This window comes from Thalassophryne amazonica, chromosome 6 (assembly GCF_902500255.1).
Source record: "Thalassophryne amazonica chromosome 6, fThaAma1.1, whole genome shotgun sequence".
Lineage (NCBI taxonomy): Eukaryota > Metazoa > Chordata > Actinopteri > Batrachoidiformes > Batrachoididae > Thalassophryne > Thalassophryne amazonica.
In genome coordinates, this window is record NC_047108.1 from 2263390 (window position 1) to 2288826 (window position 25437).

The following is a 25437-nucleotide window of genomic DNA, read 5'->3' on the forward strand; positions in this document are numbered from 1 at the left end:
GGTGGAGTTCCGGATCAGCCCGGCAGCTAATGAGTCCCGGATGTAGGTCTCCATTGATTCGCGCTCAGGTCGTGAGAGGTTGTACAGCCTGCTGGACGGGAACTCAGCGCCTGGAACCAAATCAATGGCACAATCGTACGGACGGTGCGGGGGAAGGGTGAGTGCCAGATCCTTGCTGAAGACGTCAGCAAGATCGTGGTACTCAACCGGCACTGCCGTCAGATTGGGAGGGACTTTGACCTCCTCCTTAGCCTGTAAACCGGGAGGAACCGAGGATCCTAAACACACCCGATGGCAGGTTTCACTCCACTGAACCACCACCCCAGACGGCCAATCAATCCGGGGATTGTGCTTCAACATCCATGGGAATCCCAAAATCACGTGGGAGGTAGAAGGAGTTACAAAAAACTCAATCTCCTCCCGATGGTTTCCAGACACCACCAGAGTTACTGGTTGTGTCTTGTGTGTGATTAAAGGGAGGAGGGTGCCATCTAGTGCCCGCACCTGCAATGGCGAAGGAAGCACCACCAGAGGGAGCCCTACCTCCCTTGCCCATCTGCTGTCTAGCAGATTCCCTTCTGACCCCGTGTCCACCAGTGCTGGGGCTTGAAGGGTTAAATCCCCGCTCAGGATTGTAACTGGGAGTCGTGTGGCAATCTGTGTGTGTCTCACGTGAATGTTTTGACCCCCCCTTAGCCCAGTCTCTGAGGGCGGTTGTTGTTGTGGCCGTTTGGGGCAGTTTTTCTGTGTGTGCTCTTTTGAGCTGCAGAGAAAACACTCCCCGCGGATCAGCCTCCTCATTTTGGCCCTGTGCGTTTCCCTAACAACGTCAGCAGGGGGAGCTGTTGCCCCACAGAGCGCTGCGGCTGTGGAGCATGCGGAGGGCTGCCCCTTTTCGAACCCGGAAGTGAGAGGGACGGCGCGTATCCAGCCACGTCCTTCGCCTCGCTCCCGACGGCGTTCCTCCAACCGATTGTCTAACTGTATAACGAGATCGATAAGCCCATCTAAATCCCGCGGTTCCTCCTTAGCTACCAGATGCTCCTTCAGGACCAACGACAGTCCGTTTATGAAGGCGGCGCGGAGCGCAACGTCATTCCAGCCGGACCTCGCAGCCACGATGCGGAAGTCAACTGCATATTCGACTGCACACCGGCGCCCCTGTCGCATTGACAGCAGCATTGTTGAAGCGGTCTCTTCTCTGTTAGGGTGATCAAACACTGTTCTGAACTCCCCCACAAACCCAGTGTATGCTGATAACAACCGTGAGTTCTGTTCCTAGAGCGCCGTAGCCCAGGCGCGTGCCTTACCCCGAAGCAGAGCAATCACATAAGCTATTTTACTAGCATCTGACGCGTACATGACGGGACGTTGTGCGAAGACGAGCGAACACTGCATGAGAAAGTCCACGCACGTCTCCACACAACCTCCGTACGGCTCAGGAGGGCTTATGTATGCTTCAGGGGATGGTGGGAGGGGTTGTTGAACCACCACTGGAACGTTCATATCCTGCACAGGGTTGGCAGGAGGACGAGCTGCAGCAGCGCCCTGAGCGCTCGCCGCCACCTGCGCGGAGAGAGCCTCCACCCTGCGGTTCAGGAGGATGTTTTGCTCGGTCATTTGATCCAACCGAGCCGTAAAGGCGGTGAGAATGTGCTGCAGCTCACCAATCACGCCTCCTGCAGACGCCTGCGCTCCCTGCTCTCCCATTGGTCGTTCAACAGCCGGGTGACGCCCCTCGGAGTCCATGACGCTGGCCGAGATATCCTGTTGTGAAAGTGTAGTGACACGGACCCACAACAGGGGGCGCAAATGAACGGTCAATAGATGAGCCAAAAATTAACAATTTAATGTTGTGAAGGAGCACAACGAACATACAGACAATCACAGAATATGATTACAGTCAATCCACAAAGGTGTGGGCAGGCTCGAAGATAGAAGACGTCTGTCCTGAGAAGAGCCGGAACCACACAATTTTCGCCGCCACCGAACCTGGTGAATACTGGAGCCGCCAAGTCCCGAATTCCCAGGTGATCACCGTCCCTGACTGTCGGATCTGGTACTGCTGGCGAGAACAAAGACAGTCAAGTGTGGGTGTGTGCACACCCAGTAACAACAACGGTGGGAATGCCACCTCCACCTCTCACTCAGAAAACAGGTACGTGCAACAGCTGAGAGTACTTATCACAGAATAGCGTGGGGAGCGAAGACGTCAGCTCTCCACGTCTCTCACACTCAGCCTCCGGCTGTGAGCACTCACGGAACTGACTGCAAACACTGTGTAACAAACACTTGTCAGAAAAGACAAAAGCAACGGCTGAGAGTTTTACCTCCAATGAAGTACGATATCTCGGCAACGAGGTGGAGATGACGTCTGGTCTTTATGGAGTGAGAGGACGTTGAGTAGATGGGTGACAGCTGTCAAGAGGTACTGAGTGACAGCTGTCACCCCCGGCTGTGTCCGTGGCGGCAGCGCCCTCTCGTGCCTGAAGCCCGCACTTCAGGCAGGGCGCCCACTGGTGGTGGGCCAGCAGTACCTCCTCTTCTGGCGGCCCACACACAACAGTTATATTACTTAAAAATGTTTATGTTTAAGAAAATGCAGCTTTACAAGGTTAATCAAGTGATTCTAAAGATGTAAATTTACTTATCTGCTTTGCTCGTTCAGAGTTGGCTGGCAGTTTAGCAAAGTGCTGGTCAGTCGTCGGCAGATAACGCTGCTCTGCTTCTTTTAGCTCCGGGTGATGATGTAGCATGTGGGCTTGCGGATTTGAAGTGTTTCCGAAGTACTTGACTTTCATTTTGCAGATTTTGCACACTGCATAAGTCATGTCAGGCTCCTTCTTACGCATCAAATAATAAAATCCGAAATGCGCCCAAACATTTGCCTTCAGCAAAGACGGTGCTGGCTGAATTAGCTCTTCGTCCACCATGCTAAGCTGCAGCTCACGAATGTTTGAAGCACGCCGGACCCTCCCCTCATGGGGACGCTGTAGTACGGAGGCCGTTCCCTGACAAACAGTACACGCGGCGAATAAGCAAGAAAATGTTTAAAAAAATGCTTTTTAAAAATCGATTCTTGGACATTTTGTATTTTGTATTTGTATATTTTGTATTCAGTATCTTATTAAATAAGAATCACAATTCGGACGTGAATCGATTTTTTTTTTTTTCGGCATCGCTATTTTAGATGCATTGAAAGAATAATTGACAAAAAATTACACTTATGTAATACTATCAAAGTTCTTTTTTTCATGTTTCTGTCTAAGTTAATGAAATAAATGACATTGAAAAGTTTAAAAACGCATTAATATTTGATGGACATATCATTTGCTCTCTTCTTTAAAAATGACACACTGTACCTTTAATCCAGTCAGACAGGCAGAGTTTTTCTGTCATGTTGACAGTTTAGGTTTTTTTTTTCCTTCAACATTTTTGAGTGGAATTGCATACTTTTTAAAACAATATAACCCCGAATTGTCTTATTTGAACAAGAGCTAAATCTGGACTGATTTGATTGTTAAATCAGAATCAAATTTATTGCCAAGTAAGTTCTCACATACAAGTAATTTGATCTGGTGTCTCTGGTGCATAAACAACAGTAATAAAAAGAAAATGAAAAAATAATTCTTTAAGAAGTAACTGGAACTAAAGAACATCTGCTCTTTTAATGATGAAACCCTGGAGGAAAAACTTTCTGAATCAGTTTTTCACACTTTATTGTTTCACCGAGGCTGTGTGGTAAAATTGCTTTGCTGCTTTTTTTACAGCATGTAGCTTCTGCTCTTCACACTTTTTCCTCCTCTCTCTCTCTCTCTCTCTCTCTCTCTCTCTCTCTCTCTCTCTCTCTCTCAATCTCTCTCTCTCTCTCTCTCTCTCTCTCTCTCTCTTGGCTCTCCGGCTCTCTGTCGGTGGTGGATGGGCAAGCGGTCAGTTCAGCACAGACAGCCTGGCTGGATTTTAGAAAACTACCTAGTATACCTAGTATAACGGCACTGTGATAACACTATAATGGCGTAACGCCGTTGTTCCATTGTCTGGGCAGAACCCTGCTTGTGTCAAATGTCCTCATTAGTTTTAGTCATATTTAGTCATTCCCAATAGTCATATTTTAGTAGACTAAAAGTCTGGGCCCATATCCACGAAGCATCCTAAGGCTAAAATTAGCTCTTTGTGACGACATTCTAAGAAAACTCTTAGAATTCCTGGAATTCCAGAACAGAAAATAAAAAAAAATACATGCCACCCATGGGATACCACTGCACTACCATCACTGTCCTATAACAGCAGTGTAAAATGCCTAAAATCAGCAAGGAGATAAGCGTATTGTTTTAAAAAAGAGAGAGAAATTAGATGATGTAGACAAGGAAGAAGTCTTTAATTTTTGGTGGAAAAAGCAAGGTAATAACTAGAGATAAGCGAGTACACCACTATCTGTATCTGTTCAACCATCTAAATGATCTGTATCTGTACATGGAGTGGGCGGTGCCTACGCCAGAAGTGGGCGTGGTTTAACCAGAAGTGGGTGGGGCTTAGATCTGTACATTATCTTAAGTCTGAAAAGGATCTGGATTGATCAGAAGTTGCTATAATTATTGTTTATTTGAAAACTACAGAACAGCCTCAAAATTGAGATTCAAATCAATGATTTTGTTCACAAAAGTAAGAGAACTATTTACAGAACAAGCTTTTTTATGAACTCAGAACATGAATATTCTTAAGTGTATGAATGAATATTTACAGAACAGCCTCAGAACTGACATTCAATGTTTTTGATCACAATATTAAAGGAACTATTTATAGAACAAGTTTTTTATAAACTCAGAATATGAATATTAAGTGTATGAATGAATCACAGAACAGACTCAGTACTGACATTCAAACTAGTAGGAAATTATGAACTACTAAGTTTGCATGAACAAGAGTTGTCATACTCAACACAACTTTCTTTATTATTATTTTTTTTTATGATCAAACTGTTTTGTTTTTTTTTCTCAATTATTTCTTTATTTTTACTACCTAACATTCTTGGAGTTTTGATTAAGGGGTCTGTGTGCATGTGTGTGTGAGTGAGAGGGAGAGAGAGAGAGGTTGTTCTCAGACTGTTTATTTTTTAATGATCTGTGTGAACTTGGTGATTCATGCAAACATCCAGTGATGGCAAACAGGGAAATAATATGTCAGCCTTGTTCACTGTATTCTTCTCAAAAGCACCGCGTTCAGTACGAGCAAAGTTTTCCAGCTGACTTTATATCACCAGCCAGCAAATAAACAGTTAAAAAAAAATCCAGACCGGAGTGGAGGCAGCGACCGACACAACATGAGCTGTTTTCAGCTCTGTCTTGTCAAATGCACCGCGTACGTTATGAAACAAGTTCACCAAGTAAGTTTAAATACCATACAAACCAAAACAGAGGCAAATTGAAGAGAAATTAAGGAGCACAGCAACGTGAGCTGGAATTAAGCCAAGCACAGAGAGATCAGTGTGTGTGTGTGTGTGTGTGTGTGTGTGTGTGTGTGTGTGTGTGTGTGTGTGTGACTGACCAATCACAGAGCATGAAGACAGTCAGTTAACCAATCAGGACTTTCCTTCAGCACGAGCACAGATATTGATGAGTTTTATTTGGATCATGCTCGTGCTCGTCAAAAATGCTTCATCCGTACCAGATACTCATCTGAAACGAGTATCTGGCTCAACCCTAGTAATAACAAAGCAGTGCTCACTGGCAATGCATTGAATGTCATCCGTGGAAGCTGGACGGATTCACGGTGTTGCCAACTCCTCAGTAAGAAAAGTAGCTATTGGCTGTCCTAAAAGTCACCAGAAGTCGTTAAATGATGTCATCTGCTATTTTGCATATTATGTGCATATTATGATGTCATAACAGATGTAGGGAGAAAAAATGTGGGAAAGATCATTGAATATATTATTAATCTTTTAATATTGTTTGGTAAATTCTATATTCGTAAATGCAGAACTGAAAAGGAATTTGCCCGGCTGTCTGGCTAAATTTGAAGTGTATAAACAGTATTAAGCTATAGGCTCCCCCAAATGTCATAAAACTGTCATGCTCTATAAGGAATTTTTTAAGAGAATTATTGTCAAAGAAACCCTTTACTTTTCTTATTGTACAATTTATTTATTTATTTATCTCTTTCTATTGTGGTCTTGTCCTTTGTTTGCTTACTGTTAATGTATTTATTGAAATACAGTTTTGAAAAAAAACATTGTGGGAGAGACAAATAAGTGATTCTTGGGTTGCTTATTTAATTTGCCCACTAAAACTGGCTGTCACTCCTCAAAATAAAATAACTTCTCAAGGACAGGCTGACCGAGTCTGAGTGAGGTTTGCCATTCAGTGTGGGAACAGCCGCGGAGTCGTGTCGCATCCATGTTTGAATGCGGAGGATTGTAGATATCTCTCCGCTCACTGCTTTGGGCTCTTTGGCTTTGCAGCAGTGGATGTGGGGGGACCCGCTGCCTCTCGGTGAGAACAGAGACTTGAGTCGCCAAACACCAGAAAAGTCTCTAGTGACACCCAGAAAAGGAGCTAGATTTGTTGCTAATCGCTTTTGAGAAAATAAGTCGTCAAGAGGGTTTGAAAAGTTCCCAGATTTAGCAAGACACTTGCCAAGTTGGCAACACTGCGGATTCATACTCACTAGGCGAAAATGCCATCTGGCGGAAATTGGCGGTATATCACAGATTGGCGGTTGTAATTAACTACAAAATGTGGGGAGTTAAGGGGATTTGTGAAAGAGACGTGTGTTCGTAACTACAGAGGATATGAGAAGATCGAGAGCACTGAGATGATGTGTGAGGTGAGCAGATCCAGAGAACATTGAAGACAAAAAATGGGAACGCGCCTTGCCCCGGAAGCATGTCTGATGTATGCATGGGGCTTGTCCTTCAGATGATCCTTGGTGTTAATTGGTTACTACACTGAATATAGGGGTGCCCTTCAAACACTAAATGTAGCATCTCGGTGCGCAATGGAAGTTTCTCAGGGGAACGATATTTCAAGGTCTGGCATGGAGCGTCATGCATGGTGGTCCGCTACATATCGACGACCAGCAAGTCTGACATTAGTTGAATCTATTGTTAATGTTTTATCTCTCACAATAAAATCATAGGTTTGCTTCTGTTTTCTAGGTCCATATGTGCAGAGCAAAGGTTTCCACCAGGTCGTGCATCTACTACAATAATGTTGAAGGTAATGGGTTAGCATTTTCACAATGACATAGAGGCACAAAATATTATCAGAGTTTTTAAAAATGCAAAAAGTGTATTCAGTTTTTGTCTGACCATCAAACAGGCAGACTGTCAAAAACACTCACATCGTAACAAAAATATTTGGCTTTTACTTATTCTAAATGTTCAGTGCTTCACAAGAGAAACAGTTGGTGCAGATGGGAGTACTGTTGTTTCCCAGCAGCAGGTATATCCCAAACCTTTTTTGTCCATCCCTGCCCAGTTTCTTTAATATAGAGTGCTAGTCAGTACCAAGTCTCATACCAGATCAATACAGGTTTGAAAAGGTTCAGATGCTGGGTCAAGTTGTATCCTTTACCTCACAGAACTACTTTGTTTTAAACTTAATTGAAACTTGCTTACTCCATGCTGTCCTCTGGTGGTTCGGTGTGAGTCGGGGTGTTTTTGTTCAAGTCCTCGCACTTTGTTCATTCCTTGTCATATACATCTGCATGTGTGCAAACTCCTAGAAACCAGTCTGGATTTGGAGTCTAGTCAGATTAAATATGGGACATCAAGCAGATGACAATCTTGATTCTTTCTGACTCTTTAAGGAAGGAACACATCTGTGGTAAAAGTTCAGCAACTGTACACTTGTAGTTCTGCAGGAGTTTCATGTGTCTGCCTGCAAGAATGTCTTTGATCTCTTTCAGAGATGTAAGTGATTACAAAACCCATAGTTTTGATCAGATTATAATTTGTAGCTATGGATAAGATAATTTTCTCCTCTCTGGGACACCTGTCAGTTACTGTTTGAAGGTATGAGTAGAATGCCTCTATTGTGGTCTGTGTCAGAAAACAGCCATAGTCGCTTAGGAAATGCCTAAGCTGATGCTTATGCTCATTAGAAAGCACAGGATTTGAATCCATCAGAAGGAGCCACTCCTTCAGGACACCAGTTGTTAGAGTGATCAAGTGATTTTTAGCAAAAATAAAATGACAACCACGCTCCTGCTACCAAATACCAAAATAACTCTAAAATAATGGCACTCAGCTGGGGACTTGTGAGTATTCCCACACCCGCCCAGCACCTCTCACCCTGGACAACTCCAGAAAAAGACCAGTCCAGCACCTGTCCAGGAGAATGGTTTCAGAGCCCATGCTGTGCGTGGAGGTGAGCCCAACCATTTCTAGTTGGTATTGCTCAACCTCCCACACAAGCACAAGCTCCTTCCCACCAGAGAGGGGATGGAGCCATAATCCCGGAGTTAAGAAGGGGCCACATTACCAGAGTGTCAGTCTGTGTAGACATTTGCCCCTGCCCACTGCCAAAAGAACAGTGCACCAGACCCTCTACAGATTCCCTGCAGGTGGTGAGCCCACATGGAGAAGACACTGGGTTGTTTCTTCGGGTCCCACAGTGGTACACCCGGCCACCAAGCACTCGCCTGTGAGCACCACACACACACACACAGGGCTGGCACCAGGAGGAGGCCCTGGCATCCCTGTTCTCGTTGAGGTGACTCTATCCCTGATGTTGTAAATATTTTTTTCTAACTTCTTTCTGTACCACAGTTTGGTGTGAAGTTGTTGTTTTGTTAAATTTTAATTCACTTCTTTTTTTTAATTAGAGAAAAGCAGTGACGGAGATTTGATGAATTCTATCCTCGATGTGGAAGACCTCGTCAAATATGGAAACACACACAGGTGAGACTCGTGCTATTTTTTGTGCTAATCTCTTTTACATTCGTGGCACAGCAGATAAGTGAAACATGAGTGAACAAACAAAATGAACAACTCTGGGTCTTGACATCAACCAGCAACAGGCTACTGTGCCTTCAGAAAATTGAAATGCTATTAAATAGTGCTAAAACTGCCCATAAAGCACCAAATGCTGATTGCACCTATATGTTGTGTTTACACCAGTGTCAGTTGTGTCACCTACTAGTGTCCATGGTTAGTGTCCATTGATGGCAGTCTGGGTTAATCCTAACTCTTGCATGGGAGACCACCTACCACAGCAGCCGCACTTCATGAACTTTTGACAGCTTTGTGCAACTGGTAGAAGTGGTGTTCGGATGATCCATCACTGGTCATCTTGTCTGTTCCATCCCTGTTGAGCAGGAATTTGGGTCGCAATCTGACACAATGTTTAGAGATGTGATGGTCAAGTAGTTAAAGTGGTGGGCATGGGACCAGAGGATCTTCTGTTCAAATCCCCAACAGATTGGAAAATGGTGCAGCAAGAACTCAGGAAGAAGATCTCAGAGGGGAGGGACATCTACAGGAGGAGGCTGGAGCACAAGCCTAGCAGAACAACTTGAGGGAGGTGTAGAAGGGGATGAATCATCAGTGGTCGTGGTAAGAAGGCAGACCAGATGATGGAAGGAGACCTTCATGAGACCGAGTTAAACCTGTTCTTCAACTTGTGTCCAGAAAAGGCTGTGGTTCCTGATGGCCTCAGCCCCAGAGTGCTGAAGGGATGTGCTTTCCAGCTGTGTGGGTTTTTTCTAGCACATCTTCAATTTGTGCCTGAGCCAGATGGTTGTTCCTGAGCAGTGGAAAACCTCATGTCTGGTTCCTGTGGCCAAGAAGTAGAACCCCAACACACTTAGTGACTACAGACCTGTGACCCGAACATCACATGTTATGAAGTCACTTGAGAGGCTCCTCCTGCACAGTCGTGGAACCATCGTGGAAGGTGAGGTGGAGGCCATGACGGTGGAGGCTCCACTGGTGGCCTGGATTACCAACTACATCACAGGCCGCCCACAGTATGTGAGGCTTTGAGACATACATCTCACACCATCAGGAGCGGCACGAGGGCTCCACAGGGGATGCTCCTGTCTCCCTTTCTGTTCACACTCTACACCTCAGAGTTCAGATTCTGGTCACAGTCCTGCCACCTGCAGAAGTTTTCAGATGACTCCATTGTGAGCTGCATCGACAGTGACCAGGAGGCTGAGCACAGGTCTGTGGAGTGGCGTGGGCTCAACCACCTGCAGCTCAACGTATCTAAGACTAAGGAGCTGGTGGTGGACTTCAGAAGACGAAAGACCCGTTCGAACCCAATTACAATTAATTGAACTGAGGTGGACATTGTGGACTACTAGAAGTACCTGGGTGCCCACACAGACAACAAACTGGACTGGACTGTGAAAACAGATGCTGTGTATGAGAAAGGTCAGAGCCGACTGTACTTCCTCAGGAGGCTCAGATGTTTCAATGTCTGCAGAAATATGTTGCAGATGTTTTATCACTCAGTGGTCTCCAGCGTCATCTTCTACGCCGTAGTATGTTGACACAGCAGGTTGAAGGCAGATGACACGAACAGACTCATCAGGAGAGCTGGCACTGTCCTGGGGTGAAGCTGGAGTCTGAGATGGATGTTTCAGAGAGGAGGATGTTGAGAAAACTGCTCACCATCCGTGACAACACCTCCCACCCCCTACATACCACACTGATGTCCTGTCAGAGCACCTTCAGCAAAAGACTGAGACCACCGAGGTGCAGCACAGGATGTCCTTCCTACCAGTGACATCAGACTGTATAACTCCTCCCCCTTCTGAAGAATGAATACATGACGATCAGACTTTTTCAGTTACTCAAAGCTATGTGCAGTACTGTCAACATCTCGTGCAAGTGTCTTCAGTCATTTTGCATAAACATGTACTCACTGTTCTCTCTGTAAAAAAAAAAAAGAAAGAAAAAACAATGTTTGCTGTTTCGACACACTGACAAAACAATTTCATAAAGTTCTTCTTATACTTATCTGTGTTTGTGTGGGGGGTGAAAGTGCTTTTATAAATGTAGTCCATTTACCACTGTTGTCTGTCCCCATATGCTGCCTGTCTGGTCAGTGGCTTTGATCATTGTAATGTTAATATTCTGTGCTACATCATGTTGGGCGTTCAGCAGGATCCTGATGTACAGTCGTGTTCAGAATAATAGTAGTGCTATGTGACTAAAAAGATTAATCCAGGTTTTGAGTATATTTCTTATTGTTACATGGGAAACAAGGTACCAGTAGATTCAGTAGATTCTCACAAATCCAACAAGACCAAGCATTCATGATATGCACACTCTTAAGGCTATGAAACTGGGCTATTAGTAAAAAAAAAAAAGTAGAAAAGGGAGTGTTCACAATAGTAGTAGTGTGGTATACAGTCAGTGAGTTCGTTAATTTTGTGGAACAAACAGGTGTGAATCAGGTGTCCCCTATTTAAGGATGAAGCCAGCACCTGTTGAACATGCTTTTCTCTTTGAAAGCCTGAGGAAAATGGGACGTTCAAGACATTGTTCAGAAGAACAGCGTAGTTTGATTAAAAAGTTGATTGGAGAGGGGAAAACCGTATACGCAGGTGCAAAAAAGTATAGGCTGTTCATCTACAATGATCTCCAATGCTTTAAAATGGACAAAAAAAACAACAGAGACGCGTGGAAGAAAACGGAAAACAACCATCAAAATGGATAGAAGAATAACCAGAATGGCAAAGGCTCACCCATTGATCAGCTCCAGGATGATCAAAGACAGTCTGGAGTTACCTGTAAGTGCTGTGACAGTTAGAAGACGCCTGTGTGAAGCTAATTTATTTGCAAGAATCCCCCGCAAAGTCCCTCTGTTAAATAAAAGACGTGCAGAAGCGGTTACAATTTGCCAAAGAACACATCAACTGGCCTAAAGAGAAATGGAGGAATATTTTGTGGACTGATGAGAGTAAAATTGTTCTTTTTGGGTCCAAGGGCCGCAGACAGTTTGTGAGACGACCCCCAAACTCTGAATTCAAGCCACAGTTCACAGTGAAGACAGTGAAGCATGGTGGTGCAAGCATCATGATATGGGCATGTTTCTCCTACTATGGTGTTGGGCCTATATATCACATACCAGGTATCATGGATCAGTTTGGATATGTCAGAATACTTGAAGAGATCATGTTGCCTTATGCTGAAGAGGACATGCCCTTGAAATGGGTGTTTCTACAAGACAATGACCCCAAGCACACTAGTAATTGACCAAAATCTTGGTTCCAAACCAACAAAATTAATGCCTCGCAGATGTGAAGAAATCATGAAAAACTGTGGTTATACAACTAAATACTAGTTTAGTGATTCACAGGATTGCTAAATAAAGCAGTTTGAACATAACAGTTTTGAGTTTGTAGCGTCAACAGCAGATGCTACTATTATTGTGAACACCCCCTTTTCTACTTTTTTTTTTACTAATAGCCCGATTTCATAGCCTTAAGAGTGTGCATATCATGAATGCTTGGTCTTGTTGGATTTGTGAGAATCTACTGAATCTACTGGTACCTTGTTTCCCATGTAACAATAAGAAATATACCCAAAACCTGGATTAATCTTTTTAGTCACATAGCACTACTATTATTCTGAATACTACTGTATGCTTCCTCATGGTTACCTAAACTGACTGCTTGATTGCTCAAAGCATCTTCTTCCTTGGTCCTGTCTGTTCAGGTGTGGCTATCTATGAGCTAATGCATTTGGGGCTTATTAGATGGCTTTTAGGATGCTGCTCTCTGCATTTAGGATGCTTGACTGACACTGAACCACATGTAGTGATGTTACCACTCTGCCCGTTGCCCTTTGACATTCACTGTACTACAAACGCCAACTTCAGCCACTGTGGGGTACCGAGGTGACTGTTGCTGTCCAACTACTTGGAGCCATGTTGTAGGTGAGAGCTTGATAAGCATTGGCCGACTATTGTCAGGAGGCCATCTAAAAGGATGTGGCTGATTACTGAGACAAAGATACCTCTGCTGCGCCTCACATTCACCCTGATGTCACGCTGCTGCCATACAAGGTACACACCGGGAGCAACTAGGGGATTAAGGACCTTGCCCAAGGGCCCTTAGTGATTTTCCAGTCAGGCTGGGATTTGAACTGAGGATCCTCTGGTCTCAAGCCCAACACATAACCACTAGACCATCACCTCTTCTATCAAGAAATCTTTGACATCCCCTGTGTCAAAGATATCAGTCACCTGTTATGTCCAGCAACATGTTGGGGATCCTGCAGTTTATCAGGATGTCGGCAGAGTCAGACACTGAAAATCCACAGGCTGTGAAGAAGCACTGCCAAGTGCTCCTGTCTCTGAAAGACAGTGGCAGGTGACACTGATGGTTTTATTAAACACATCCATGAATAATTATGTGACTAAATATGTCCTCTTGAAGGCTTGTGCCTGACTTTACTGTGCAAATAGCAGACTTGGACTCACCCCAAACTGACTCGAGCTATGCACTTGAGGCCATTCAGTTCACAACATAACGTTTTTAAGAATAATACAGTGGGGCAAAAAAGTATTGAGTCAAGCCCTGATTGTGCAAGTTCTCCTACTTAGAAAGATGAGAGAGGTCTCTAATTTTCATCATAGGGACACTTCAACTGTGAGAGACAAAATGAAAAAAAAAAAAAAAGGAAATCAAATTGTAGGATTTTTAATGAATTTATTTGTAAATTATGGTGTAAAATAAGTATTTTGTCAATAGCAAAAGTTCAACTCAGTACTTTGTAACATAATCTTTGTTGGCAATGACAGAGGTCAAATGTTTCCTGTAAGTCTTCACCAGGTTTGCACACACTGTAGCTGGTATTTTGGTCCATTCCTCCATGCAGATCTCCTCTAGAGCAGTGATGTTTTGGGGCTGTCACTAGGCAACATGGACTTTCAACTCCCTCGACAAATTTTCTATGGGGTTGAGGTCTGGAGACTGGCTCGGCCACTCCAGGACCTTGAAATGCTTTTTATGGAGCCACTCCTTCGTTGCCTGAGCGGTGTGTTTGGGATCATTGTCATGCTGGAAGACTCAGCCACGTTGCATCTTCAATGCTCTCACTGATGGAAGGAGGTTTTGTCTTAAAATCTCATGATACATGGCTCTGTTCATTCTTTCCTTAACACGGATCAGTCGTCCTGTCCCCTTTGCAGAAAACAGCCCCAAAGCATGATGTTTCCACCCCCATGCTTCACAGTAGATATGGTGTTCTTGGAATGCAACTCAGCATTCTTCTTCCTCCAAACACGACGAGTTGAGTTTTTACCAAAACGTTCTATTTTGGTTTCATCTGACCACATGATATTCTCCCAATCCTCTTCTGGATCATCCATATGCTCACTGGCAAACTTCAGACGGGCCTGGACAGGTTTAAGCAGGGGGACACGCCTGGCACTGCAGGATTTGAGTCCCTTTCTGCGTAGTTTGTAGCCTTTGTTACTTTGCTCCCAGCGCTCTGCAGGTCATTCATCAGGTCCCTCCATGTAGTTTTGGGATTTTTGTTCACCGTTCTCATGATCATTTTGACTCCAGGGGATACGATCTTGCATGGCGCCCCAGATCGAGAGAGATTATCAATGGTCTTGTATGTCTTCCACTTTCTTACAGTTGCTCCCACAGTTGAGTTATTCACACCAACCTGCTTGACTATTGTAGATTCACTGTTCCCAGCCTGGTGCACATCTACAATGTTCTTCCTGGTGTCCTTTGACAGCTCTTTGGTCTTGGCCATGGTTGAATTTGGAGTCTGACTGTTTGAGGCTGTGGATAGGTGTCTTTTATACAGATAACAACTTCCAACAGGTGCCATTAATACAGGTAACAGGTGGACGACAGAAGAGCTTCTCAAGGAAGAAGTTTCTCATTTTGTCTCTCATAGTTTAAGTGTACCTATATTGAAAATTACAGACCTCTCTCATCTTTCTAGGAGAACTTGCACAATCAGGGACTGACTAAATACTTTTTTGCCCCACTGTAGATACATTCTAGGTGGAGGTGGTATTACATCAAGGATCGGCTCTGAGCTCTCTCTTGTTTGCAGTGGTGATCTGTAGTGAGAGTAGAGAGCAGGTTGAGATGAGCCTTGATGATATAATTCCTTTGTTCAAACACCAGGCCAGCCAAAGGGGAATTCTCCACTGTCCAAATGAGTAGGAACATTTTTTTTTTCAATCTGGACTTGACCTTGTGACATTTGGGAGTGAAGAGGATGGCCAGGATTAGGATGGAACATATCAGAGGGACAGTACAGGTAGTGCCGTTTGGAGACCAAACCAAATGGTTTGGGCATGTAGAAAGGAGGACCCAGGTTAGAGGGACAAACTTTAGACTGTTCTGTTCAAAGAAAACTTTTAACATTTGTCTTTCAGCCTCTCACTGGCAGTCAGCTTGTTTGGACTGAGTGAAGTGCTACGTCACAGAACAGGGAGAAAGCTAAGATGGCTGTATATAATGGTAAATGGACTGCATTTATATAGCGCTTTTCCATCTGTATCAGATGCTCAAAGCACTTTACAATAATGCCTCACATTCACCCCAATGTCAGGGTGCTGCCATACAAGGCGCTCACTACACACCGGGAGCAATAGGGGATTAAAGGCCTTGCCCAAGGGCCCTTAGTGATTTTCCAGTCAGGCTGGGATTTGAACCCATGATCTTCTGGACTCAAGCCCAACACCTTAACCACTAGACCATCACCTCCCCCAATAATCAGTCCATTTAAAGTTTCTTTATATTTACTAAGGTAAACATACACACATTTATCTCCTTAGGTATTCTCTCCATGCAACCAGACACATGTAATGACATGTTCCCCCTATTCAGCGGTGGCAGAAAGCAGTTGACGTATTTTGTTTGCGTCATACGCTAAGGGAAATGGAGATTGACCTCGGGAGGAAACTCCACTTCCTAGCGGCGGTACTGTCCACTGCCCTAAGACCTGATATTATCATGTGGTCTCCAGAGGGGAAGAGGGTCATTCTGGTGGTGTTGACTGTGTTGTGGGGGGCGAAATACCAGCAACTCATCCAAGACTGCTGGGATAAAGGGTGGACAACATGGCTGATGACGGTGGAAGTCGCATGTCGAGGATTCCAAGCTCAGTCTGTGTAGAACCTAATGACAAAGGTGGAAGCCACTTGAGGAAGGCAGCCATTCGTATGCTGGAGGAAGCATCTGAGAGTGCCTCCTGTTGGCTCTGACACAAGAGAGAGGACATAAGCTGGAAACCTGGAGAAGAGGAACAGTGACCTGGCAAGTCACTGCAGACCTGCCAACTGGAGGGTTTTGTGGTTAATGGTTGAAACACCCCAAAAAGGTTGGGGGCCATCTCATGACTTCTCTTCCAGGCCAGGGCTTCAGCCATTGGAAATGGGTGTATCTGATTTTTATCTTGGACCTGTAATATTTGCTGTAAAATGCAGCTTTACTTTGTCATGTTGTCTACAGTGATGGTAGAATAATTCAGTTTTTGCTATCCAAAATACATTTTTAATCATATTCACTTTCTCTTCAGAACCTGTCCTTACTATCTTTCACGTAACATGAAACAGCAGGCAGATATCATATTTATGCCGTACAACTACCTCTTGGATCCAAAGGTGAGTCACAAATTTCACATGTCTAAGGCAACACCACAAATGAGATGAAAGATTCTATTGTGATCTTGAATGAACATTTGCACTGCATCCGAAAAGTATTCACAGCGCACCACTTTTTTTCACATTTTATTATGTTATAGTCTTATTCCAAAAAGGGGCGTGTTTTTAGATTTTTGCAAATTTATTAAAAAAAAAAAAAAAAAAAAGATGTGCAGCCTGTTGTCTTTTCTGGATTCTGCCGCAAGCGGGGGCTTTTATTTTTACACGCCCACAAACAGACACTGTGGCAAATACATCAAACACAGTACAGTTTTAACTCATGGTAATGGCAACATGACACTTAACTCAGTTATGGTAACGGTAACCAGTGGTGGGTACAGCTAACCAAAATGTTAACTTTGATAACCGCTAATCAGCTAACTGAAAAGTTAACTTTTAAAATGTTAAACTGATAAACCACTAAAAAACTTAGCGGAAGCTACACCTAAACGATAACTTTCAGTATTGTCTCCGATACACTCAGCTGCTGACAGGCTGGTTTTGAGTTTAAACACTACCAATGCTTCTCATTAGAATCAAAGACGATCACAAACCCAACACAACCAATGAGTTTTTGTGCGCCCTGCCCACTGTTGTAAGGAAGAGTCATTTCCATTCACAGGATACAGTGGTCCAGCCATGAGGCCAAAGTCCTCAAAAGGAAAGCAGGTTTGACTTATGGTTTTGATTTATAAACCAAATTAATCTGGATAGTTTAACTACATTAATGTCAAGTCTGTCATTTGTACAAAGTGAAAATATAACACACATCTTTTAAATTTAAAATAATGCACTAATTCTGAAGTTTTGAACATATTAACACACAGATGCCAAACTGCATTATATGCATAAACTGGGCCTCAATTTCAGTTCCATTTATTCACTTTATATAGCACCAAATCACAACGGAGTCGCCTGAAGGTGCTTCACACAAAACAATTCAGAAAACAAAATGAAATTAATTAAAAGATTAATAAGCATAGTAAAAGAATAAAAAAAAAAAAAAAAAGCATAGTAACATATTATGCCAGTATGTAATATGCCATCCAGTAGATGGCTCAAAATGCATAGAACAGTGCCATCTACTGAATGACATCCGGTTATATCACAAGGTTGTTGCTGTCTGGCTGAATCACAGCTTAAGCAGAATTTTCAGTTTTGCAAATTTACAAATGAAGAAAATTACATATTTTACAAGTACACATTTATTTGTAAAACCAAACACACACGTTAAGTTTTGTGTTGGTTACATGAATTAACCAGTCAGTGATCGCAGGCTCAGTTTACCCATAATGCCCTTCTGCTGTGTTAGTGTTGAGCTCAGCTCCTCTTAACTGCCTCACTGCTGCAAAATATACATAGCAGACAGGAGTCAACGGCGTTTATCAATGTTTTTCACCGGTACTAACTTCGGGAAGGTGATGGTCCAGTGATGTTAGGCTTGAGACTAGAAGATCCTCTGTTCAAATCCCAGCCTGACTGGAAAATCATAAGGGCCCTTGGGCAAGGTCCTTAATCCCCTATTGCTCCTGATGTCTAGTGAGCACCCTGTGTGACAGCAGCCTCACATCGGGGTGAATGTGAGGCATTGATGTGTAAGGTGCTTTGAGCATCTGATGCAGATGGAAAAGCGCTATATAAATGCAGTCCATTTACCATTTACTAACTATGTAAAAAAATAAATAAATAAATAAAATGTTTGCGGTCTACAAGTTATTGGAACTAAATTTAGTGGAAGCTAATTGGTCCGCTGATGGCTTTTGAAGTTAGCTGAAAAGCTAATCTGCTAACAAAAAAGTTAGCATTGATAAGTTAGCTTTGATAACTGAACTACAAAAACACAATAAATCAATAACACTAACAACACTGTTAAACTAACATGAACCTCAATAACATTTAAATGTATAAACATGTATAATGGTAAATGGACTGCATTTATATAGCGCTTTTCCATCTGCACCAGATGCTTAAAACGCTTTACAATAATGCCTCACATTCACCCCGATGTCAGGGTGCTGACATACAAGGCACTCACTACACACCGGGAGCAAATAGGGGATTAAAGACCTTGCCGAAGGGTCCTTAGTGATTTTCCAGTCAGGCTGGGATTTGAACCGAGGATCTTCTGGTCTCAAGCCCAACACCTTAACCACTAGACCAGAGGTCTCAAACCGGTTGCAGAAAGGGCCGAGAGGGTACAGGTTTTCTGTGCAACCACCCACTCCAGCAGTTGATTTCACTGATTAACTGATTTCACCTGCTCAAAGTGATGTTAATCAGTGAAATCACCTGCTGGAGTGGGTGGTTGCACAGAAAACCTGTACCCTCTCGGCCCTTTCTGCAACCGGTTTGAGACCTCTGCACTAGACCATTACCTCCCCTACATATATAATGACAATAAAAGGCTATATTATATAGAATGTAAAAACACAAAATTTTGGAGATATGAAGGCTGATGAGTACTTTAATAATTGTCTTATTCAATTTCACATTTAAATCTGTCCATTGAACATTAAAATCTGGATGAAAAACATCAGTTTTATGTCGAGTTCAGTGACGACGATAATTCACGGTCAATAAAACTGAACCAGCATTTTGTGCATGAATGTCAGTAAGCGCACAAACTCCCACATTTGACATTTATTAATAAGTTATCAAAGCAAGTTATTTTGGCATGAAAAGTATTAACAACCCAGTTATTGCTCTCAAAGACAAGTCTTTATTTCCAGACCAAGTCATGTTTAAACAAAATGGAGCAAAGTGTGGCTAGAGGCGTTATAGGTGTTATAATTAATCAAAAATAGTGCTTTATTTTGACAGCCACCATTTTAATAATTAATTGCAACAGCTTGCAGTTATTACAACATAGTATGCTGGACTTATTTACGACCTACCTACTAGGAAGCTGGCGATAGCTACAATTAGCTTACCGTTCACACGTCGTCCGCTTGTATCCTCTCGTCTTCAGCTTTGTATTCCTGTATGGTTTCCCAAAGGCTCCTGTACTTTTCAAGCACAGAATCCTCCATTGTTGTTGTGTCGCGTATAAAGCAACGTCACTGCACTTTGCTCTAACAACCCCGCCCACGTTGAGGAGGTTCTATTTGTAGTGGAAAAAGATGCGCCTGGAACCAAACAGAGTAGATCCGAGTCCAGTTGAGCCGAGTAGTGTTGTGAAAGTGTAGGTACACGGACCCACAACAGGTGCGCAATGAACGGACAATGGAGAAAGGTGAATAACAAATTTTACTGTTGTGAAACGAGCACAACCAATACAACAATCAATAATGTGGGGTTTAAGCCGAAATCTGCTGGTGGCGTGTGGGCAGGCTCGAAGGTAGGAGACGTCCGTCCTAGTCGAACCGGAACCACCCAGATCTCCTCTGCCACCGAACCCCAGAAGTACTGGAACCGCCAAGTCCCGAATTCCCAGGTGGCCACTGCCTCCGCTCGTCGGATCCGGTACTGCTGGCGGGAGAGAGCACAAACACACAGGTGTGGATGCGACAGCACCCAGTAAACGGAGAGGGGAGAAGCCGCCTCCACCTCTTGTCACAATAAAGCAGGAAGGTGAGTACTTATCCAAGCGATTGGCTTTCGGTAGTCAGCTGTCCTGGAAAGGTTTAACAGGTTTTATCAGATTATACAGTATATGCTTGCAGAGAAGGTTACCTCGATCTCAAGGCGATATCTCGGCACTGAGGTGGAGACGCCGTCCTGCTGATATACCTCCGTGCTGAGTGGAACAGCTGTGTCCATTGATGGGTGACAGCTGTCACCCTGGCTGCTCCCGTAAGGCGGCAGCGCCCTCTGGTGCCTGGAGCCCGCACTCCAGGCAGGGCGCCCTCTTGTGGTGGTGGGCCAGCAGTACCTCCTCTTCAGCGGCCCACACAACAGGACCCCCCCCTCAACGGGCGCCTCCTGGCGCTCGACCGGGCTTGTCCGGATGGCGACGGTAGAAGTCGGCCAGGAGGCCCGGGTCCAGGATGAAGCCCTTCTTCACCCAGGAGCGTTCCTCGGGACCGTACCCCTCCCAGTCCACCAGGTACTGAAAACCCCGGCCCATTCGACGGACGTCGAGGAGCCGGCGCACAGTCCAAGCCGGTTCCCCGTCGATGACCCGGGCAGGAGGTGGTGCCGGACCCGGGGTACAGAGGGGTGAGGTGTGATGGGGCTTGATCCTTGACACGTGAAATACTGGATGGATCCGCAGCGAGGCCGGGAGCTGGAGCCTCACTGCGGCGGGGTTGATGACTTTAAGGATTCTGAAGGGTCCGATGTATCGTTCCTGGAGCTTTGGGGAGTCCACTTGCAGAGGAATATCTTTGGTGGACAACCATACCTCCTGCCCAGGACGATACTTGGGAGCCGGGGCCCGCCGCCGGTCTGCATGTTTCTTCGCCCTCGTCCGGGCCTTCAATAAAGCAGAGCGGGCGGCATGCCACACCCGACGGCACTTCCGTAGGTGGGCCTGGACCGAGGGCACACCGACCTCTCCCTCAACCACCGGAAACAAGGGGGGCTGATACCCCAAGCACACCTCAAAAGGGGAGAGGCCGGTGGCTGACGACACTTGGCTGTTGTGGGCGTACTCGATCCAGGCCAGGTGGGTACTCCAGGCCGTCGGGTGCGCGGCTGTCACACAGCGTAGTGTCTGCTCCAGTTCCTGATTGGCCCGCTCTGCCTGCCCGTTGGTCTGGGGGTGATACCCGGACGAGAGGCTGACCGTGGCCCCCAGTTCCCTGCAGAAGCTCCTCCAAACGTGCGAGGTAAACTGGGGACCGCGATCGGAGACGATGTCTGATGGTATCCCATGCAGACGGACGACGTGGTGGACCAAGAGGTCCGCGGTCTCCTGGGCCGTTGGTAGCTTCGGGAGGGCCACGAAGTGGGCCGCCTTGGAGAAACGGTCCACTATCGTGAAGACGACGGTGTTTCCCTGGGACGGCGGGAGACCCGTGACAAAGTCCAGGCCGATGTGGGACCAGGGGCGATGTGGAACGGGCAGCGGCTGTAGCAACCCTGAGGTCTTCCGGTGGTCGGCCTTGCCCCTGGCGCAGGTGGTACAGGCCTGGACGTAGTCCCGGACGTCGGCCTCCAGGGACGCCCACCAGAAGCGCTGCCGAACGACTGCCACGGTCCTTTGCACCCCAGGGTGACAGGAGAGCTTAGAACCGTGACAGAAGTCCAGTACTGCAGCTCTGGCTTCCGGTGGGACGTAGAGTCTGTTCTTTGGTCCGGTTCCGGGGTCCGGGTCACGGGTCAGGGCCTCCCGGACGGTCTTCTCCACGTCCCAGGTGAGGGCGGCCACGATAGCGGACTCCGGGATGATGGGATCCGGGGGATCCGACGGTTCCGTTTTGACTTCGTCTTCGTGTACCCGGGACAATGCATCCGATCTTTGATTCTTGGTCCCGGGACGGTAGGTAATCCGGAAGTCAAAACGGCCAAAGAACAGTGACCAGCGGGCTTGCCTGGGGTTCAGCCGCTTGGCGGTCCTGATGTACTCCAGGTTCCGATGGTCAGTGAAAACCGTGAATGGCACAGCTGTTCCCTCCAACAGATGTCTCCACTCTTCGAGGGCCTCTTTCACCGCAAGGAGTTCTCGATTGCCGACGTCATAGTTCCGTTCGGCGGGGGTCAACCTGCGGGAAAAATAGGCACACGGGTGAAGGACCTTATCGGTCTTCCCGCTCTGGGAGAGCACCGCTCCTATCCCTGAGTCCGAGGCGTCCACTTCAACCACTAACTGGCGGCTAGGATCGGGCTGCACCAGAACTGGTGCAGACGAGAAGCGCCGTTTCAACTCCTTGAACGCGGCTTCGCACCGATCCGACCAGGTGAAGGGGACTTTTGGTGAGGTCAGGGCTGTCAGGGGGCTAACTACCTGACTGTAGCCCTTAATGAACCTCCTGTAGAAATTAGCAAAGCCGAGGAACTGTTGCAGCTTCCTACGGCTTGTGGGTTGGGGCCAATCTCTCACCGCCGCAACCTTGGCCGGATCAGGGGCGACGGAGTTAGAGGAGATGATGAACCCCAGGAAGGACAAAGAAGTGCGGTGGAACTCACACTTCTCGCCCTTCACAAACAGGCGGTTCTCCAACAACCGCTGTAGGACCTGACGGACATGCCGGACATGAGTCTCAGGATCCGGGGAAAAGATGAGTATATCGTCTAGATACACGAAGACGAACCGGTGCAGGAAGTCCCGCAAGACATCGTTTACCAACGCTTGGAAAGTCGCGGGAGCATTAGTGAGACCGAACAGCATGACCAGGTACTCAAAATGACCTAACGGGGTGTTAAATGCCGTCTTCCATTCGTCTCCCTTCCGGATTCGAACCAAATGATACGCATTCCTAAGATCAAGCTTGGTGAAGATTCTGGCTCCATGCAAGGGGGTGAACACCGAATCCAACAAGGGCAACGGGTATCGGTTGCGAACCGTGATTTCGTTCAACCCCCTGTAATCAATGCATGGACGAAGCCAGCCATCTTTTTTACCCACAAAAAAGAAACCAGCACCCATCGGAGAGGTGGAATTCCGGATCAACCCGGCAGCTAATGAGTCCCGGATGTAGGTCTCCATTGATTCGCGTTCCGGCCGTGAGAGGTTGTACAGCCTACTGGACGGGAACTCACTGCCTGGAACCAAATCAATGGCACAATCGTACGGGCGGTGGGGAGGAAGCGTGAGAGCCAGATCCTTGCTGAACACGTCCGCGAGGTCATGGTACTCCGCCGGCACCGCCTTCAGATTGGGCGGGACTCGGACCTCCTCCTTAGCGTGGGAGCCGGGAGGAACCGAGGAACCTAGACACTCCCGATGGCAGGTCTCGCTCCACTGTACCACTACCCCGGACGGCCAATCGATCCGGGGATTGTGCTTTAGCATCCAGGGAAAACCCAGAACCACACGGGAAGTGGCCTGAGTCACAAAGAACTCGATCACCTCCCGGTGGTTACCTGACACCACCAGAGTTACTGGAGGTGTCTTGTGCGTGATCGGTGGGAGTAGGGAGCCATCTAGTGCCCGAACCTGTACAGGCGAGGTAAGAGCCACCAGAGGGAGCCCTATCTCCCTGGCCCATCTACTGTCTAGCAGATTCCCCTCAGAGCCCGTGTCCACCAGTGCTGGGGCCTTCAGGGTTGAATCCTCATACAGGATCGTGACTGGGAGTCGTGTGGCAATGTGGGTGTGTCCCACGTGAATGTCTCGGCCCACCCCTGGCCCAGTCTCTAGGGGCGGGCGTTGGAGTCTTGACCGCTCGGGGCAGTCGCTTGCAAGATGCTCACTCGAGCCACAAACAAAACAAGCTCCGTAGGCCCGCCATCTTTGTGCTCCAGGTGCCCTAAATGTTGCCCTGCTCGTGTCCATAGCTTCGTCAGCAGGGGGAGCCGTAGGCGCACGGAGCGCAGGAACAGAGGAGCGTGGGGAGGGCGGAGCTCGGTCGGAACCGGAAGGGAGAGGGACGACGCGTGCCTGGCCACGCCCTTCGCCTCGTTCCCGACGGCGTTCTTCTAGCCGGTTGTCGAGTCGTATGACTAGATCGATGAGCCCATCTAAGTCCCGTGGTTCGTCCTTCGCCACCAGGTGCTCTTTTAGGACCAGTGACAGTCCGTTTACAAAGGCGGCGCGGAGGGCAGTGCTATTCCAGCCGGATCTCGCCGCCGCGATGTGGAAGGCGACTGCATAGGCAGCTGTGCTCCGACGCCCCTGTCTCATTGACAGTAGCACGGTTGAAGCGGTCTCTCCTCTATTGGGATGATCGAACACCGTTCTGAGCTCCCGCACAAACCCATCGTATGTATGAAGGAGCCGTGAGTTCTGCTCCCAGAGCGCTGTAGCCCAAGCGCGTGCTTCCCCGCGAAGCAGGTTTATTACATAAGCTACTTTGCTAGCGTCAGTCGCGTACATCATGGGACGCTGTGCGAAGACGAGCGAACACTGCATCAAAAAATCCGCGCACGTCTCCACACAGCCTCCGTACGGTTCTGGAGGGCTTATGTAAGCTTCTGGGGACGGAGGAAGGGACCGTTGAACGACCAGTGGAACGTCTCTATCACGCGCAGGGTCCTCGGGAGGGAGAGCCGCAGCGGCGCCCGGAGGGCGCGCTTCCACTTGTGCGGCGAGAGCCTCCACCCTGCGGTTTAGGAGAACGTGCTGCTCGGTCATTAAATCGATCCGAGTGGTGAAAGCGGTGAGGATCCGCTGCAACTCACCGAGTACCCCTCCCGAAGACGCCGACGCGCCTTGTTCTTCCATTGGCCGTTCAACAGCCGGTTGACGCCCCTCGGGATCCATGACGCTGGCCGAGATATCCTGTTGTGAAAGTGTAGGTACACGGACCCACAACAGGGGCGCAATGAACGGACAATGGAGAAAGGTGAATAACAAATTTTACTGTTGTGAAACGAGCACAACCAATACAACAATCAGTAATGTGGGGTTTAAGCCGAAATCTGCTGGTGGCGTGTGGGCAGGCTCGAAGGTAGGAGACGTCCGTCCTAGTCGAACCGGAACCACCCAGATCTCCTCTGCCACCGAACCCCAGAAGTACTGGAACCGCCAAGTCCCGAATTCCCAGGTGGCCACTGCCTCCGCTCGTCGGATCCGGTACTGCTGGCGGGAGAGAGCACAAACACACAGGTGTGGATGCGACAGCACCCAGTAAACGGAGAGGGGAGAAGCCGCCTCCACCTCTTGTCACAATAAAGCAGGAAGGTGAGTACTTATCCAAGCGATTGGCTTTCGGTAGTCAGCTGTCCTGGAAAGGTTTAACAGGTTTTATCAGATTATACAGTATAT

At 46.8% G+C, this 25437-nt stretch overlaps 1 protein-coding gene across 1 annotated transcript in view; it reads left to right on the forward strand.

Annotated features, from left to right (window-relative positions):
- The window catches only part of rtel1 (regulator of telomere elongation helicase 1), a 225346-nt gene that overhangs the window by 23568 nt on the left and 176341 nt on the right, over positions 1–25437 (forward strand). The window contains exons 5-7 of the mRNA XM_034173464.1: positions 7154–7214; positions 8824–8899; positions 16505–16589. Of these exons, the coding sequence (XP_034029355.1) occupies positions 7154–7214; positions 8824–8899; positions 16505–16589 (222 nt within the window). The remainder of the gene's footprint in view (positions 1–7153; positions 7215–8823; positions 8900–16504; positions 16590–25437) is intronic.